The sequence below is a fragment of the Malania oleifera genome, chromosome 10 (assembly GCF_029873635.1).
Source record: "Malania oleifera isolate guangnan ecotype guangnan chromosome 10, ASM2987363v1, whole genome shotgun sequence".
NCBI classification, from domain to species: Eukaryota; Viridiplantae; Streptophyta; class Magnoliopsida; order Santalales; family Ximeniaceae; genus Malania; species Malania oleifera.
This window is the reverse complement of record NC_080426.1, coordinates 84,399,452-84,418,295: the sequence shown is the minus strand read 5'-3', so window position 1 is coordinate 84,418,295 and position 18,844 is coordinate 84,399,452. Positions and strand designations below refer to the sequence as shown.

Below are 18,844 nucleotides of genomic sequence, written 5' to 3'. Positions count from 1 at the left end.
AATAGCAAGGGGAATGAGGGAAAGCCCTCCTTTTGACCTTGTTGGAGTGGCCTTTTCCTAGCCCAAATCTTGCCCCCTAACGATGATGTGGTGGCCTGCTTCTGTTTGATCGAGGAAATGGCCAAGATCTGGAGGTTTCTAGTCCTAGAACAGTGCAGAAGGATGTGCTCCACTGATTCAGCCTCCTCAAGGCACAGAAGACACCTATCCATGAGAGACAAGCCCTTTTTCTTATTGTAAGGATCTTCCTGACTGTAGCCTACCGCGTGAAAAAAGCAACCTTTGAGGGGGGCTGCTGTTTTTCAATTGAGCTTCCGAGGGAAATTGTTGCTGCCCTCCACCAGGTAGCTAAGGTGTTTATAATAAGATCTGATTGTGAAAATTCCATTTTTTCAAGACCAGTTGGTCTTATTGGAGGTGGCCTGGAATTGAATTTTGTAAAGGATGCTATAGAAATTTGTCAGAATATCAATATGCTGATCAAAAAAATATTCCTGATCAAGGTATCATTCCAGAGGGTCCTTTCATTAGTGAACTTCTGGTGTTAACAATTAAGGGCATCTTTAGCACAGGCAAGTCTGTAGATAGATGGATATGTAGAGCTGAGTTGGGACTTGTCACACCAAATGTCATGAAAACACATCCTCCCTGTTCCCCATGTGAAAATGAATGAGAGAGAAGAAATTCCCCTACCCTCTCCTGACGAGTTTCCAAGAACTGGTACCATGGCCTTCAGTCAACTCTTTGGAGAACCAGCCTTTGTTTACATCTTCTAGACACTTGTTACCAAGCTTGTACGCCTAAAATCCTTCACCCTTCTGGACGTGTCCTTTTTAGGTATTCTTAGACCTCTCCATTCCTATGGAATTCCTCCACAAAATTCAAAACATCCTTTTTAACAATTCCCAGTTGTCCTGAAAAAAGTCATTGTGAATCCATCTGGACCTGGTGTTTTATATCTATTCATTACCTGGCTTCATTATGGTGGTTGGGTTCGGTTGCTTTGAGGGAGTTAGTTTTTCAGATATTCATTAGTTTTTTTCAGACATTCAGAGAGATTGGAGAAATTTTCTGTTCTGAATTTTGTGTGTGTGTGTGTGTGTGTGTGTTTTTTTTTTTCTAAGTTCTGTTTTATTAGTTTGTTTTTTTCTGGAATTTTGCAGAATTTTTTATAGGAGAAGTCTTTTTTTCCTTTTTGTAAATTTTCCTCTTATCAATGAAATCTCTTCTTTTTTTATCCAAAAAAAAAGTCTCTCCAACCACTTAGCCACCTCTTCCCCAATTTGTTTCTGGTCCAGCCCCTCCACTATTAATCTATTCTTACATTCATCTCGATAAAACCCTTCATAAAAAACTTAAGCCCCTCCACTATTAATCTATTCTTACACTCATCTTGATAAAACCCTTTATAAAAAACTAAGTGACCTCCTCGCCTATTTGTTTATGATCTCTCACCACCTCCCCCATATCTTCCTCCAACTTCTTAATGAGACACTTCCTTCTTCTCCTGTTACACACCCTATGGAAAAGCCTATAGTTACAGTTCCGCTCTTTGACCCAACTAATTCTGGACTCCTGACACCAACTCCTCTCTGCCCTTATCAAAAGCACCTCCAGATCATCGCTAGTGCGAATGCTTCTAAAACTATCTTCCTCCCCTAATAAGCTGCATCCCTCCAGTCTATCCAAATGACTAATCTCCATAAAAATGCCATCTTCTCCCTAGTATCACCAAACACTTCTTTAAACCTTTCAGTTTTCTTTGACAAATTTTAACTTTCTCATCAACTTAAAGCCCTCCCAACCCTGAACATGGTGCTCCTTCCACCAGATTCCTATATTATTACAAAAAGAAGGATGCAAAAGCCACATATTATCAAAGACAGTTATTATTTGAAATTAGATTTCCTGTTCGGTTTGCCTCACCTCTCCTTCTTTCTCCTCCCTTCTCTTCTCCTGTTCTGTTCCTGATCTCTCTTAGTTACCTTCTCTGTTCTGCTTTTATTTCTTACTGTTTCTGATCTTCCTGTTCTGCATTTTCTTTTCCTTCTGTTCTGTCCCTGTCTTGCTGCCTTTCCTTTATTCTCTCATCTTCTTCTCTTCTCCTCTCTCTCTCTCTCTCTCTCTCTCTCTCTCTCTCTTACATCAATTTGTTGCCAGACAAAACCATGATCACTGTTAGATTACCACTTTACGTAGAAGCTTAATCTATTAGGTTGTGGGCCAACAATGTATATCTAGCTTTGACAATCACCATGCAGAGACTGTTCATCAACTGCAACTCCTCGAAAAATTACAGTCTTACCACTCAAATTCGAACTCAAATTTCCAGCCATCATCTCATCACACCTCCTCACCATTAAAAATTGAACTTTATGAAAGAAATATCCCTGAAGCTTCATCGTTTTCAGATCTCAGGAGAGGCACCATGCGCGGGCTGAAGTTTTCTGGTCAATCCCCTTCAAAATCTTTCTTTTTCCAGTGTTATTTTGACACATGGACAGCTGCAACTCCTCAAAAAATTACAGTCTACCACTCAAATTCGAACTCAAATTTCCAGCCATCATCTCATCACACCTCCCTCACCATTAAAAATTGAACTTTATGAAGAAATATCCCGTAGTTGCATCATTTTCAGAGCAGAGGAGAGGCACCACAAAATCCTTCTTTTTTCGGTGTTATTTTGACACTGACCACCCCTTGATCTACTACCAGCTGGAAGACAATTGTGGGGAGCCTCACTGGCGGTGCATGTGTTGGCGAAACATGTAAAAAAATTTCAGCATCTTCTCCTACTTCCAGACTTGCAAACCATTGGACTTTTTTGAAGTTGTTTAAGATGATTTATCAAGTGCATTTCATATTTTGGAGGATGAATTCTGTTCTGCCAGCACCCTGTACTGACCTATTTGCTGCATTTATTGGGCTGTTTTATGCTAAGAGCTTGAGACTCATTGCAAATTTTTGCTTTCTTTGGTGAGGTAACTGAAATTCTATCAAGATTAATGTTTATATAATTAGGAAAATTAATAATTTGCATACTTCAAAGTTTCTTCGTACTTAAAAACAAATCTGTTATGTGAGCTCCTAACTTATTCATTTTTGAATCCTTGTTCACTCCCATTCTCTCTTGTTCATGTATGAAGGACTATGTGAACTCATGTGCATTATGTTCAATAGTTTAAAGTTTGTGCATTGTAGTAATTTTAGGATTTATAATTCTAGTATTCAAGTTTACTCTTCTGCAGCATCATTTACCACATTGCATTATTCATGGCCATCAATGAAACCATTGAAAGCATCCCCACCGAACTTGCGCCAGTTGATACCAATCTTTGTGTCTCTAGTCAGACACTCTTCAAGACTTTGTAGACCAAAAATTTGAGTAGCTCACCAAACAATTTCTAGTCATAAAATTTTTGGGTAAATACCTTGTAGTAGATGGCCTAGAACAATTACTCACTGTTTGGTTTGCGAAATCAAGCCTGGAATGGAGTCAAATTTCAGGAATAGAATTGCATTCCTGCGTTCAGTTTTCGGAAGGGTTGAATTGTATTTCAGCCAGAATACGATTCCTGCGATGATGCAATTGTGATTCTAGTCCAGATGGGCTGGAGCCTGGAATCAATTTTCATTTCATGGAATCGGACTCATTTAATAATGAAAAATATTCTGAAAACAACAAAAAATTACTAATAATAAATTATTTTCATTATAATAAAAATAATAACAACTAATACTGATTGCAATAACAATAATATTTATTATTATAAAAATAATGATAAAAAATAAAAATATTAATAATAAAAAGCCAAAATAATAATGATTATTAAAGATGATACATTATAAAAATAATAGATAATAATTAATAATAATTATATAAAAATAATATTTATTTTTGTAAAACAATAATAACAAGAACAATAGCAATAAAAAGGCTAAAATTATAATAATAATATTTTAAGGATAATAATTAGTATAAAAAAAAATAGTAGTAGCAACAATAAAAAAATAAAAGTTACACTAATAATAGTCATTATTATGAAAATAATAAAAAATAACAATCAAACAAAAATAAAAGAGAATAATAATATTAATTGTTATTATAATTATAAAAACAATAACAACTTATTTTAATTACAACAACTGTAATAACATCAAATAATAATGTTTATTGCTATTAAAATAATATTAACAACAACCACAATAATAATAAAAATTCAAAAATAATAATAATAATAATTTTAAGGACAATAATTCTTCTAAAAATGGTAAAAAAAATAATAGTGACAACTAATAATTACAATGGCACTAGTATTTATTACTATAAAAATAATAATAACAAAAAGGAACAATAATAATAATAATAATAATAATAGTAATAATAATAATAATAATAATTATTATTATTATTATAAGGACAATAATTATTATAAAAAAGTAATAATAACAACAATAAAAAATAATAGTAACTCTATTAAAGTTCACTATTATAAAATAAAAATAATAATAAAAAATTAAATAATTATGTATTAGGTGTTTTTTATGAATAAAATGGCTTATAGTCATTCCATCTTTCTAACCAAATGCAATAAAAGAAATTCCATTCCTACTTTGATTCCTTTCCTCCTTCAATTTCATTCTGCTAACCAAACGGTGGTTAGTGAGATGCCGTAATGAGTCCCCATATTCAGTAGGGTTAGTCCAAGGCACTCTTCCCACTCCAAGAGTTCCATTAACACCTAACATGATGAGTCAAGCCCAAGACAACCTAGCAAACCCATTTAGCCCCTTCAGTGTCACAATTACCAAGAGTTTGGTTTTTAGATGGATAGTTATGACTTTTCTGAGTTTGACAATGTAGTACCAACCTAACCCTACGCATACTCCACATTCCCCTAGGCATGATTTGGAGGACTGTAGAGATATCTCTAAGAGATGGTCAATGTAGATATGTGTACCTAGGATGGGAAATTAGATTCAAATCCCTTTTTAGATTGGGTAGAAGAGATGGGGGATTACTTCGAATGGTATTGGATACGAGCTGAGGATGAAGTTCAGTTTCTCAAGATGATACTTATAGGATGAGCCAAGAAGTATTGGCAAACTATTGATGGATGAACTCCCATTACCCATTGGGGAATGACAAGATAGCCATGATAGAGAAGTATGTTCCACATGCCTATATGAACAAATTGTTTAATGTCGTGTTAAACCATCGACAAATTGCCACTATAGCTAGTTACATTGAGCGATCTAAGGAGCTATTGCTTAGGGGTGGTATCGTTGCCATCGTACATCATATAGTTACCAAGTTCGTGAATAGTGTTAATGGAGGATGTCAGTGGAGAGTTCAAACTGCTATTGCTTGAGTATTTAGAGGTGGGTGAGAAGTTTAAGAGATCACTATTTTTTCTCATTTTGATCAGATGTGGGTATAGGACATGGAAGGTGGTTATTGATGGCGATGGGGGTAGTGGCGTGAATGTGATCTCTAGTGCTGCTCTAGTTAGATCAGATCTTATAGAGAGCCACAACCTCATCCTAGAGTGAATTTGGTAAATAGAAAAAATCTAGTTGATGGTGAGAGGTGCCTTGTACCCATCGAAATGGGATATTATAAAAGTAGGTTTATTTTGATGTAGTCCCAATGGATGTGGCCCATGCCTTGTTAGTGTGCTTATGGTTCTTGATGTGACAAATCGTGTGGTAGTGAAACACTTGTATGTTTAGGCATAAAGACAAGATCATTTTGAACCCTATTAAGCCCATACCCATGGACCCCAAAGATAGGTCCAATTTAGAGAAGCATCCAATTACTTTTAGAAAATTGGTGTTTGTTGGCAATTATCGCCTTGGAAGTCCCTTTTTTGAGGTTGGAGAGTTCCTGTGTGACTATCCACCCAAGGGAGTTGTTAGTTGAGTTATCTAATGTAGTACTCAATGAGCTTCTTAGTGAGCTACCACCCGTGCTGGACATTTATCACGCTGTATTTCTCATTTGAGTTTTGGAATTTCCTAGTTTGCCTCATTATAGGATGAACCCAAAGGAGCATGATGAATATTGAATAGGCAGGTATAAGAACAACTTTGCAAAGACTGTGAGACATAGCCTTAGTCCTTATGCTGTGCCATTCCTTCTAACCCCAAAGAAGGATGGTTGTTGGGGGATGTCTGTAAATAGTAGATCCATCAATAAGATTACTATCAAGTGTAGGTTTCCTATCCCAAGACTTGAGGATATGATTGACATGCTAGTCTGCTCTTTGTTACTACTTCAAGATTGACTTGCGCATTGGATATAACCTAATTAGAACTAGACCAAGAAATGAGCGGAAAATTATCGTTAGACACAAGATGGTTTATTTGAGTTGTTATTCACGCCCTTTGGACTTTCTAATGATCGAGCACTTTTTATGGGGGTTATGAAACATGTTTTGCATCCATTCACAGGAAAATTCCTAGTGGTATGTAAGACCAGGGAGGGGCAGTTGTTACATCCTCTTGAGGTTTTTATCACTTTGAGGGGAGATAAGTCTTACACTAACCTCAAGAAGGGCAGTCTAGATTCTAGCTTGGTGTGGTTTTCCTTCATTTTGTGGTCTTTATACAAGGAATAGCCACTAACCTTGAAAAATTAGAGCCATTAGGTACTGGCCTAAGCCTAGGACTATTTCGCGATTCATAGCTTTCATGGTTTAGCTACTTTTTATAGGAGATTCGTGAGGGGTTGTGACACCATTACGACTCCCATCATTGGTTTTTTGAAGAAAGGGAAGTTTCTTTCTACCCCTTCAGTTGTTAGTGCTTTTAGAGAGATTAACCAAAAGATGTGTAATTAGGTATCTGGACTTTAATAGTATTTAAGGTTGCTTGTGATTCCTATAGGGTTGATATAGTTGGAGTTTTAAGTTAGGAGGGACACCCTATAGCATTTTTTAGGGAAAAACTCTTAGGCTAAATAGAGTTATATTGTGTGTGATAGTTTTATCTTGTGGCGAGATTCCTCCAACATTGGAGATATTATTTGTTGCCTCATGAGTTGTACTTTTTCCTAACCAGTTTGCTTTTTGGTAACTTAGTTCACAAAAGTACTCAAGTATTATGCATGCTTGTTGGGTAGAGTTTCTTAATGAGGTTTCCTTTGTTCTTAAACATCTTTTGACATTGAATTTAAGGGAAGATGGCCTTAGTAGAGTAGTAGTTCTTCATATCATGAGAGCCAAGGTCATTGGGTTTAAACCTTTGAAGGATGAGTATTCTACTTGTCCTATTTTGTCTCATTTGCAGGTGAATGAGGCCATCATAGAAATTTTGTAGATTTTATCATTAGTGAGGCTTATGTGTTTTGGGACGCTAGGATATGCATACTTTTGGTGATTTCTTTGTTTGAGAATTGCATGTCAGTGGATTTGTTGGTCATCTAGTAGGGAATAAAACCATTTCCTTAGTGAAGGACTTGTTTTATTGGTCTTCTATGAAGAGGTATGTTGCTAGGATAGTGTCTTAATGTCATTCCTATCATTTAGCCACATCTAGGAGACACAACACTAGCCTTCATACTCCTCTTTCATTGCCACACATTCCTTGAAGAGCCCCAAGAATAGATTTTTTTCTTGCAACTACCTCAAATAGCTTGGGGACATGATTCCATATTTGTTCTTGTTGATAGGTTTTCCAAGATGGTACAGATTTACCCCTTCTAGGTTTCAGATGCTCTTATGTGGTTAAATTTTCTTTAAAGAGGTAGTCAAATTGCATCTTTTGCCAACTCCTCTAGGATTTTTTTTTTTTTTTGGAAAAATAAATTTTCATTCATAGGAAGAGAATTTACAAAAGGGAGAATGAGACATCTCCTTAAAAAAAGGCATGGAATTATCGTAAAACCACCTAAAAAATACCAAAAAATAATAAATCAGCACCCAAAAAGTTCCTCCAATATCTATGTAATTCATGGAAACTAATCCCTTTGAAGAAACCCAAACCAGCATACCACATTGAGGCCAAATACTGAATTTTTTTTTTCCAAACCAGCACCCATTTAATATCTTCCCATTGAATATCCTTGCATTACGCTCCCAACTCCCATAGTGAATGATAAGGATATCAAGTTTTCTAGTTACTTTTTTGAATACACTTTGGAAAATGTGTGGGACTCGCTTTATGTTTTCTCCTGCTTGCTGCCCTCCAACTGATGTTTAGAGTGAGGTTATGAATAGTAGCCCGGGTGACCTACTTAGGTGTGTAGTGTGGAAAAAATAGGGCAGCTGGGATTTGGTGCTACTCATAATAGTCTTTTGAACAGGTCCAAAGTTAGAAGTCCTTTTGAGTGTGCATTTGGTTACAAATCCAATGCATCCATTATTTTGTTCCTTTGCCACTAGAGTCCATATTTCAAAGCCTGTCCTTTGTTCATCACATCCATGAGTTGCATGCGAAGGTTAGGCAATTTCCATGAGTAATATGGGTTACAAACTTGCTGCATATGTGCATTGTAAAGCTAGAGTATTTAATGCGGGTGATAGTGTCATGGTTTGCATTAGACCTAGATGTTACCTCATAAATTCATTTACAAAGCTCCATGTCCCTGTCATTGGCCCTTTCTCCATTCTCATAAAACTTGGACCTAGTACATATTTACTTGATTTTCCTACTCATATGGTCATTTGGCAGAGGTTTTGAGCATCCTGCTTTCTCATCTTATAATCATGTAGGGTCTCAATTCCTCGGATCCCTTCCATTCCTCAGTTAGAAGACATAGTAGAGTCCACTTTGGATGTTGAGTTCGTGAGATCGCCTTGGGTGGTTCTTGATGGTACTTAGTTTACTGGAGAGTTTATGAGAGTGCGCTTGAGCTATTAGAGGTATACTTATAGTCACTCTCTGGAGCCGAATGACAGAGAACAACATACATCAGAGCCATGGCTGAGTGACAACAAGAAGTAAGCGAGAGCTTCAAGAGGGGAGAGAGAATGCACACATCCTTGTGAATGATGGCACAAACTCTTCCTTTAGAAGTAATGTTTCAGTGAAGAATCATTGTGTTTAGAGAGGATTCCTATTGATGGTATGGATAATAAGCATAAGTGTCACGATGGAATTCCGCATACTCATATGGAGGATATTTCGTGGAAGGAGATGGAGGTAGAGCAACAAATGGACAATACGAGGAGTCTATGGCAGTCTGATCATGGAGGGAATGAAGTTTGACTTGATGGTGGTAAATATAAAGCAAAGAAGGGCTAGAGAGAAGCATCTAATATATAGTGCTTGGTGAACTACAATGGAAAGGGTTTAATGAGAGGTATTCTTTGTTAGATCTTGTTAGTTTTAAGAAGACTTATTGTCCTCATATAGGTTGTAATTTCTCATTTCTTTATCTAATATATATTCTATTTTTATTAACAAAACATTTAGCTCACATGTCTCCTTGTTGATAACCTACTATTGCACTCTTATTATGGCATAAATTTTCCATTAGTAAGTTCATTATTATAGACATCATCCTTCAAGCAATGTCTTAAATTTCCACGAAATTATCAAAATTTCCACTTTCCGTCACCCTTGAAATCAAAATGATGGTCGATTTCTGTGTTGCACAACTTCCATATGAATTTCAATGAATCATCTGAAATTTATTGAAAATTTGAAATTTTAGCGAAACTTGTCAATATATTAATTACAGAGTGAAGTTTCCTTAGTATTCAAATGTGAGATTTTGACGCAAAGTGAAATTTCTCTCTTAAATTTAATTTTTTGATTGAAACAAAATTACAAGGGCTTTTAAATTACATGAAAAATTAAACTTTCAACAGAAATTTTATTCAAGCATTAATGTCTAAATTATCTTTATTTTTATAATAAATAATATTTAATTGATTTATGAATTTCATTTATGTTAACCTAATATGTTTAATACACATTATGTTACAACTATAGCACCTCATACACAATATTGATGTATTTAATTTATAATATATTAGTCCTAAAACTTAAATTATTAAATTATTATGTTTATTAAGCATTTCTAAAGTTTCATAAAAGAATTTCATGCTTAACTACTATTTTCCATGGTTTGTTTTTTTTTTTTTTTTTTTGTTTTTTTTAATTGAAGTCGAAATTAACATCAAAATTGAAATTTCCATAGTAGAATCGAAATTTAAGACCTTGCCTTCATGTGCATTTTGGAGTTGATTCATTCTTTGCCTTTGAAAACAAATTTATGGTGCTTGATTTTTGCATTGCGAGGATCTTTTTGATAACCGTTTTTAGAAGATAAGACTTTTGCATGTTTTGTTTAACATTTTTCCCTATTTAGTGGATGTTCTATGCCTTGTTAAGTCCTGATTTTCTGCAGCTATAAGTGACTATCGACAATCCCTTCAGTTCCAAAACTTAAATGAGGAAAAGCGAAATATTCATATGGAGGTATATTTTATTTATATTGATGGATTATTCTGTATGTTCTGTCCACATCGATGGAACATTATGACTTGTAGTATGTAGGGATTTTTCTAATTATTTTTCTGGGGATGCTTATGCACAGGTCATTAGAGGAGGTAAAAGAGCTCAGGTTTCAATATTTGATATTGTTGTTGGTGATGTTGTACCTCTGAAAATTGGCGATCAGGTGAATGATGTTTACTTCTGCTTATGTGACTTGGTCTTGTATCTTTTATGCATTCATTTACTCAACACTTTTTCTTTCACTAGGTACCTGCTGATGGAATATTTATTTCTGGTCAGTCACTTGCTATTGATGAATCAAGTATGACTGGAGAGAGCAAAATTGTAGGCTTTCCTACCAAATTTGTAGAGCTTAAAGTCTCTGTTCTTTTTCTTTATTATTTTTTATAATTAGGCATGAATTTCTGTCTTTCTCAGGTTAACAAAGACTCAAAGTCCCCATTTTTAATGTCTGGCTGCAAAGTAGCTGATGGTTATGGCTTTATGCTGGTAAACTTTTAGTTATTCCTTCTGTATTTATTAGGCCCTTTCCTTATATTATTCTATTAAATGTCATAGTGCATGCATTTTAAAAACCTTCTGTAATAAATGCTGTATATGTCCAGCACAACATAAATTCCATATTAGCTATAAATAAAACCAATGTAACAGGCACTTCCCTGAGGGCACTGTGTTACACCAACAATCCTTTATAAAATGTGGCAATTTTAAAATGTAATGTCTGGCACTTTAGTACACTTATTGGACACTCCTTTGATAACTTTATTTTGCATGCTTTAGACATAATGAAATATTTAATATAAATTTCTTTTATTTATTCTATATTTATTTATTTTTTAAAAATAACTCTAAAAGGGAAATGGGAACAGTGTTAGCATTTCCAAAAAAAATGTGGAGCAGCGATGAACTTGTTAACGTTACAATGAAAGAAGCAATGTATTTGGAATTTTTATAAAATAAACTAATCATGTAAGCACTCTCTTAGTGTGCTTCACAGTCCTTAGTTTTCTTAATTTCCAATTTCCAAAAGTAATTATATTGTTATTTCACTATTATGACCTTCAGTTATTAGAGTTAATGTACATTTATAGGGGTATTTTAAGGTTTTTAAAAGTGAGATCGAAAGGTAACTGCACGGTTTTCATAGGGGTTCTCATTTCTTGCTGGAAGTTAATGGTTTTTATAGCCCTTTTTTTTCCCCGGGGGGGGGGGGGGGTTTGGATGGTGATTCATGCGACAAGGGCAGGGAAGTTCTTGGAATTAGGGCACAGATGGAAAGGTGAAAGATATTCTTTGTCCCTTAAGAATTGAAAGGTGACGGGTCGTCTTGTTCTGGGGAAGAGTTCGATGCTTTGGTGAGCTGTAGCCTGTCAGACAATAATGGAGTTGAAAATAGAAAGAGTACAGAGAATTGATCATGGAGTTGGTGTCAGAAAAAAAACTGATGCTGATGGAGTTCTCCCAATTCTTAAGGATGGAGTTCACTTGATTCCTAAGGACATGCTGGAGGTGGTGTATGTTCAATGTTGGGGGAAGATGCAAGAGGATATCCTGCAGACCGCTCTGTGCAATCAATCGACGTTGCTAAGGCAAATGGTTCCACTTGAGGAGGTGAGACCAGAGGCAGCTACGGTTTTTTCTGATGGATGATGGAGTGATGAAGGCTGGGTGGGCTGGACCTGAGTCTTTAATAATCAATATAGACATGGACCTTTTGGTTAAGGAGGCCTAGGAGTAGAATTTTGATTCTTTATGGGGCCATCTGAGAGAGGAGAAGCTTCAGTGGGGTAAATTTCATCTGGGCTAGTCGAATGGACAGGCCCAAATGCCTAGTGAGGTTTGTAATGAAAACACAGGCCTTCTGTTGAAAACCTGTGAGGCATTTGGAATTGATCTCTCCTCATAACAGAAGCATGATGTGTGCGGTTTAGTTCTTTGATCGTCTTTGAACAAGATTTATGGTGGTCAAGAGGAGAGAAGTAGCTGCTCTGCAAACAAAAAAGGAAAAGGTGGCAGAATCTAATTTGGGGGTTGCAAAAAATTCTACTAATTTTCTAGAGAGTGATGTGTCTTCTTCTCAGGAAAAGATTGATGGTAGGTGGAGTTCCTGGATTGAGTTTTGGGGATCTTATTTAAGAATTTAATTCTTGTGGAGGTGAAATGAGGACTGTATTGTTTCTTCGGAAGGGAAGTCAGCTGATAATGGAGTCAATCTGGAAAATTTGAAGAGTCTAAAGGTTTACGGTAGCCCTAAAAAAGTTCAATTGGGTTTTGAAAGGAGGAAACTTTGTTAAGATAATCAGGATTTGTCTAATGAGAAATTTCGAAGGATGATAGTGTAGCCAGTAGCAATTTTGAATGTGAAATGGTTTGCTTTTCTATGAAATGCGGGAGTAGCAAGGATTTTCTTCCTCCTCTAGAAGGTTTAGATGGAATTAATATATTTGAGGATGGTGCTTCTAAAAGAATTTGCTGGGGCGTCCCCTACGAGCGACGCGTTGCACTTGAACCACCCGGGTGTAGTGAAAAGTGGGCGAGGGTGGGCTAGGTCGTCGCCCCGAAGCGACGCGCAGTGTCGGCGCCCGGGTACGGTGTCAAATATGCGAGGGTTCCTACATCATTCTGGACGTGGTCAGGTAAAGACGTTAGTTTAGGAAATTAGGATTAGATTAGCAACTTGGAATATAGGGACACTTACGGGTAAAAACATGGAAATTGTGGATACAATGATTAGAAGAAAAATTAATATAATTTGCCTTCAAGAAACTAAGTGGGTGGGGGAGAAAGTTAGAGAAATCGATAAATCAGGTTTTAAACTATGGTACACAGGAAAAGAAAAACATAAGAATGGAGTAGGCATTATTATGGACAAAAACTTAAAAGATAGCGTTGTGGATGTAACTAGAGTAAGGGATAGAATTATAAAAATCAAAATGGTATTAGGACAAGAGATAATAAATATCATTAGTGCTTATGCTCCTCAAGTTGGCCTAGCAGAAAATCTTAAGAGACAATTTTGGGAAGATATGGATAGTATTATACAAGGCATACCAGGGACTGAGAAAATATTTATAGGAGGAGATCTGAATGGACACGTTGGAAGAGATAATAAAAATTATGAAAGGATACATAGAGGATATGGATATGGAGACAAAAATGAGTCTGGAGAGATGATCTTAGACTTTGCTATGTCATATGATTTTAGTATAATGAATACTTGCTTTAAGAAGAGAGAAGAACACTTAATAACCTTTAAAAGTGGACAAAATAGAAGTCAAGTAGATTTTTTTTCAACTAGGAGGGTAGATCGTGTATCATGCAAGGATTGTAAAGTTATTCCAGGTGAAAGTCTAGCCACACAACATAGAGTCTTAGTGTTAGATATATGCATTAAAAAATGGAAGAAAAAGGATAAAATAAACCAGTGTAGGAGAACTAGATGGTGGAACCTAAAAGGAGAAAATATAATAAAATTTAAAGATAAAATGATCAAAGATGGGGATTGGACCTTAGAGGATGGGATAGATTCAAATACTCTTTGGAAGAGATTAGCTAGCTCTATTAAAAAGATAGCAAAAGAGATTTTAGGCGAATCAAGGGGAAAATTCTCAAATAGCAAAGAAAGTTGGTGGTGGGATAAAGATGTACAAAAAATCATAAAGACAAAAAGAATTTGGTATAAAACGTGACAAAAATGTAGAAACAGCGATAACTTTGAAAAATATAGGGAGGCAAGAAAAGATGCAAAAAGGGCCGTTAGTGAAGCTAAATATAGATCATTTAATAGTTTGTATGATAGATTAGGTACAAAAGAAGGGGAAAGAGATATATTTAAACTTGCTAAAGCTAGAGAAAGGAAGAACAAGGACTTAGGAAATGTAAAATGTATAAAAAGTGAGGATGATATTATCTTGGTTAAGGACGAAGATATTAAAGAAAGATGGCGAAGTTATTTTAGTAAGTTGTTTAATGAAAACCAAATAGAAGGTTTAAATTTAGAATTGTCAAATGAGGAAAAGACTAAAAATATAAGATTTATTCGAAAAATTAGAGTTAGCGAAGTTAAGTTTGCACTAAAAAAGATGAAAAATGGGAAAGCTCTGGGACCAGATAACATCCCAATTGAAGTTTGGAAATGCTTGGGTGATAACGGAATTATATGGTTAACTAATTTATTTAATACAATTGTAAAAACTAAGAAAATGCCAGATGAATGGAGGAAAAGCACTTTAATACCTATATACAAAAATAAAGGAGATATTCAAAATTGTAATAACTATCGTGGAATTAAACTTATGAGTCATACGATGAAACTATGGGAAAGAGTAGTTGAACAAAGATTAAGGTTGGAAACGAAGATCTCAGAAAATCAATTTGGTTTTATGCCTGGGAGATCTACCACAGAAGCTATTTATCTTTTAAGAAGATTAATGGAAAAGTTTAGGGAAAAGAAGAGGGACTTGCATATGATATTTATTGACCTTGAGAAAGCATATGATAGGATACCTAGGGAAGTTCTATGGTGGGTTTTAGAAAAAAAGGATGTATGTTGTAGGTATACCGATGTCATTAAGGATATGTACGATGGAGTAATGACTAGTGTAAAGACTATAGATGGAGAAACTAGAGAATTTCCAATTACCATAGGTGTACATCAAGGATCTTCTTTGAGTCCTTATCTTTTTGCATGCAGCTTTCTTTTAATCTACATCCCTAAATAAAAATGTAAGTTTATTATTATTGTTGTTGTTATTGTTTTTTTGATAGCAAAAAAGGAGTTACAAACTAAGAGGAGACAAGAGGTCCTCAAAAGGAAAGAAGGGAAAAAAAAAAAAAAAAATGAACCAACATAAAACCAGTACAGGGCAACACTTGGTAACTCGTTTTGACCTTACTATTACCTGCATCCAATTGAACTTATTTTACCTGAGAATTAGACACGACAAACCCATCTTGGCCATCTGAAATCTGACTACTTGCTTGTTGCTCCTTTACCTATACCATCATACTCAAAAATACGAAAACCTTCTAATGTTCAAGTAAGGTTGCTATCTCATGAGAAATATCACCAAGTAAATTAGGGGAATCTTAAACACACCCATTTTTCTCTCGAAACTCATCTCATAGCAAACTGTCATCACAAGAAAACTGTGTATCAAAATTGTTCTCACTATCAAATTCATCCCCCATTTATTTTGTCTCTTAAGATGACCTTCCTCATGAATCTTCCCATCTGATTCCATCTTCAGAACATTTGATGTTTCCTTTGCCCCACATCAGCATTTGTTCCTTTTATATCTAATTAACACCATTCCGTATTAAGATTCTTATTTGCTTGATCTTTGATTAGATTCCCACAACCACCAAAAGATGATTTTTGTACCTTCCGCATCATGGTTGCTTCTCTCTTCAGGATGCGGCTCAATATTGCTGACGAAAGCAGAACATTTACTGGATCTGACATCTGACTGCCTTTGAATGTTGTTAATCTCCCAGTGATTGCTGACCATTGACTCCACTTGAACCCCACAAATGAGTTTTCTTTTAGGAGAGAGAATTGCCGCCTGAGAAGAGAAGCAACTGAGCCACAAAAGCTCCTCTTTGCCTCCTATGCAGCAGTCATATTGGCAAGACATGACGACTCTCTGCTGCACAGATAGTTTCTTGGACTGCCCATTTGCAGTCACCTCTCCTTCCTTAAATGAGCCATCCCACTACTCATGCCAGAGTATGAAGTGTTCTTGGCCTTAAACAGACTCTTAGCATTTTCCTTGTTTGTAAAATGTAGTTGGCCCAAATTGCAATTAAAAGATAAAATGCCTAGCCCACTCCAAAATACTTTAGCTTCAAGTTTCCGACCAACCAAGCCATCTTCTCACAACAATGTTGCTCTTGGAAATGCTATAAGCACCAAAATCTTATTTTTTTTTGTAGCTGGTGGCAGAGTGTCTTCTTTTACCACCTTGCCTCAGTGAGATCTTGTCTTCTCCTCAAACAAAACACCAAAACATCTTTGTGCAAACCCTGGCTTTCAGTGGATCAGCAATCAACTTCAATAGCACCACAATATCTCTTCATAGGTAACCCTCCAACACCACACTTGCAGAGATGGAATGATCCTTTTCCCTAAATCTTTACCTTTTCTCTAAAAACTAGCAACTTGTAATCAGCCGAAGCATCACGCACTACCAGCAATTCCAAAATCTCTAATGACAATAAAAATCTCTCCTGGCACCCAGAAACAGACGAAAGGCGCTCAGAAAACCAACACGCAACCAGTAACCAAACGTCAAAAACAGTAAGCCATTGGTTAACATGTGGATTTTGCTTCCAACAGGAATACAAAATCGCTGTGAGTAACCTTCTCCAGTCTCAGATTGAAGAACTCGCTTCTAATTTGGATTACTTTTAGAGATTTTAATTTGAAACTCTGTTTTAAAAAATGTATGCATGTTTCCTTTATTTTGGGAATTACATACACATAGGGGTGTAATAGGTTCCCTTCGGTTTGGTTTTCGGCTAAACTGAAAATCGAACCAAAAGAATTGGTTCATAAAAATTGCAAATTGACACCGAACCGACATCGTCAGTTTTTCCCAAGACAGTTAATGCGGTTATTTGGTTCGGTTCGGTGTTTAACCGACAGCCCAGATGGCAAAAAAAAGAAAGGCCCTAAACTATTACTCGTATATACCACCCAAGCCCAGTGTGAATTGTGAAAACTTCCCACATTTTGCAAGCCCAGCTTTCTAATGAGCAGGCCCACAAGCAAGACCTGTAGGAGAATTGAAGCCCTTCCCACGCAGTGGGTTTTAAAGGAAACCCAAAGGCTGATATTTTCTGGAATTTTCGATGTGGGACAAACATCTTCCTAGTCCCAACTCCCAAGCATGCAGCAGCAGCAGCACTCTCCTCTCTCCCCAATTCTCATTCCCACATAAGAAGATGAAATCTTCCTGGGTCCCCTACAACTAAATAAACCCCCTTGCCCATATAAATGTTTCCACTGCGGTGCATTTAAAACCACTGTTGGAAATGTTATAATTTTAAAGCAGAAGATTTACTTAATATATAAAATTAAAATGTAATACTTTTTAATTAATAAACAGGAATATTTATGGAACTAAAGAATAAATGGTAAAAAGAAGATAAAATATAATATTTAATATGTAAAATTTAAATGATAAATGTGTTTCGGGTTTTTGGTTTTTTTTGGTTTGGTTTATTTCTAAAACCAAATCGAAACCAGAACCAAAAAACGAATTTTAAAAAATTAAATACCGAAACTGACAACCGAAATCAAAATACCAAACTGAAATGTGAAATGGTTTGGCTTTGGTCCAGTTCTCAGTTTTTCAGTAATTTTTGTACACCCCTACATACACAAATGGCCCAAAGCTAGGGTAAAAGATCTTTCAATTTGAATTTAACAAAACTTTAGCAAAATCTCTTCAATTTAAATTCTAAAATGATGTATTTTTTTCTTTTATAAAAAAGGAAATGCATTAGCTGAAAGCAGAAGAATTTAGAAAGATCGGAGAATAAGATATCCTCCTAGGAAACAAAAGGAAGTAAGGAAAAGAACTGTATATAAAGGATTGGAGGGGGTTGTTTTGCCATTAAACAAAAGGGCCCTAAGCCAATTAGCCACACAACAATGAAGAAACAAGTGGCTAGTAGTTTCACTTGACTCAAAGATGCATGAAACATATATCCTAGCTGATAGCCTGATAAGGTGTCCCAACTGCAATAAATCATTGGTGTTAAGCCTATAAAAGGCCATAATCCACATGAATGCCCTGATTTTGGAAGTAATTTTTGCCTTCTAATGAAATTATTGAAGGGGAAAGAAGAAAGATTCGGGGATTTTATGAGCTGAGAGAAGAAAGGTTTTGTAGAAAAAGAAAAAAACCATTGGTATCTCCTATCCAAAATCATCGAGTCATCTCTAGCTTGAGGAGTAAAAGAATGCAACAATCTCAACAAAATGGTTGTATCATTAACCTCTCATTGACATTTTTGAAGAAATGAAAGTCCTAAGAGAGGGTGCCCCTCTCCAAAGAATAAAAAGTCTTGATTGGGGTGATTGGGGCATTGTGTATGCAAGATAGTCTGAAAAGGTGAGGGACCAAAGACTCCCACAAAACCTCTCCCACTCAAATATACTCCCAATACCAAATGAGATTCCCATTTCCAACTCAGAAGCAAGTTAGACAGTAGAATAAGTGGGCTACTTGAGAATGAATTTCCATGAGCTTGTGTTGAACGTCCCATGCGGAAGTATATAGAGTCAGAGGGGAGGGGGGGCGAATGGACTCTTTTCGCGTATTTCGATTTTCTCTACAAAATAATACACTTGGCAAGATTCAAGCAATTA

At 35.8% G+C, this 18,844-nt stretch overlaps 1 protein-coding gene across 4 annotated transcripts in view; it reads left to right on the top strand.

The window, feature by feature from the left end:
• The window catches only part of LOC131165800 (calcium-transporting ATPase 10, plasma membrane-type), a 128,358-nt gene that overhangs the window by 43,781 nt on the left and 65,733 nt on the right, over positions 1 to 18,844 (top strand). For all 4 annotated transcript variants that reach the window (XM_058123890.1, XM_058123888.1, XM_058123889.1 and 1 more), the window contains exons 9-12: positions 10,358 to 10,428; positions 10,547 to 10,630; positions 10,714 to 10,791; positions 10,885 to 10,956. In XM_058123890.1, the coding sequence (XP_057979873.1) occupies positions 10,358 to 10,428; positions 10,547 to 10,630; positions 10,714 to 10,791; positions 10,885 to 10,956 (305 nt within the window). The remainder of the gene's footprint in view (positions 1 to 10,357; positions 10,429 to 10,546; positions 10,631 to 10,713; positions 10,792 to 10,884; positions 10,957 to 18,844) is intronic.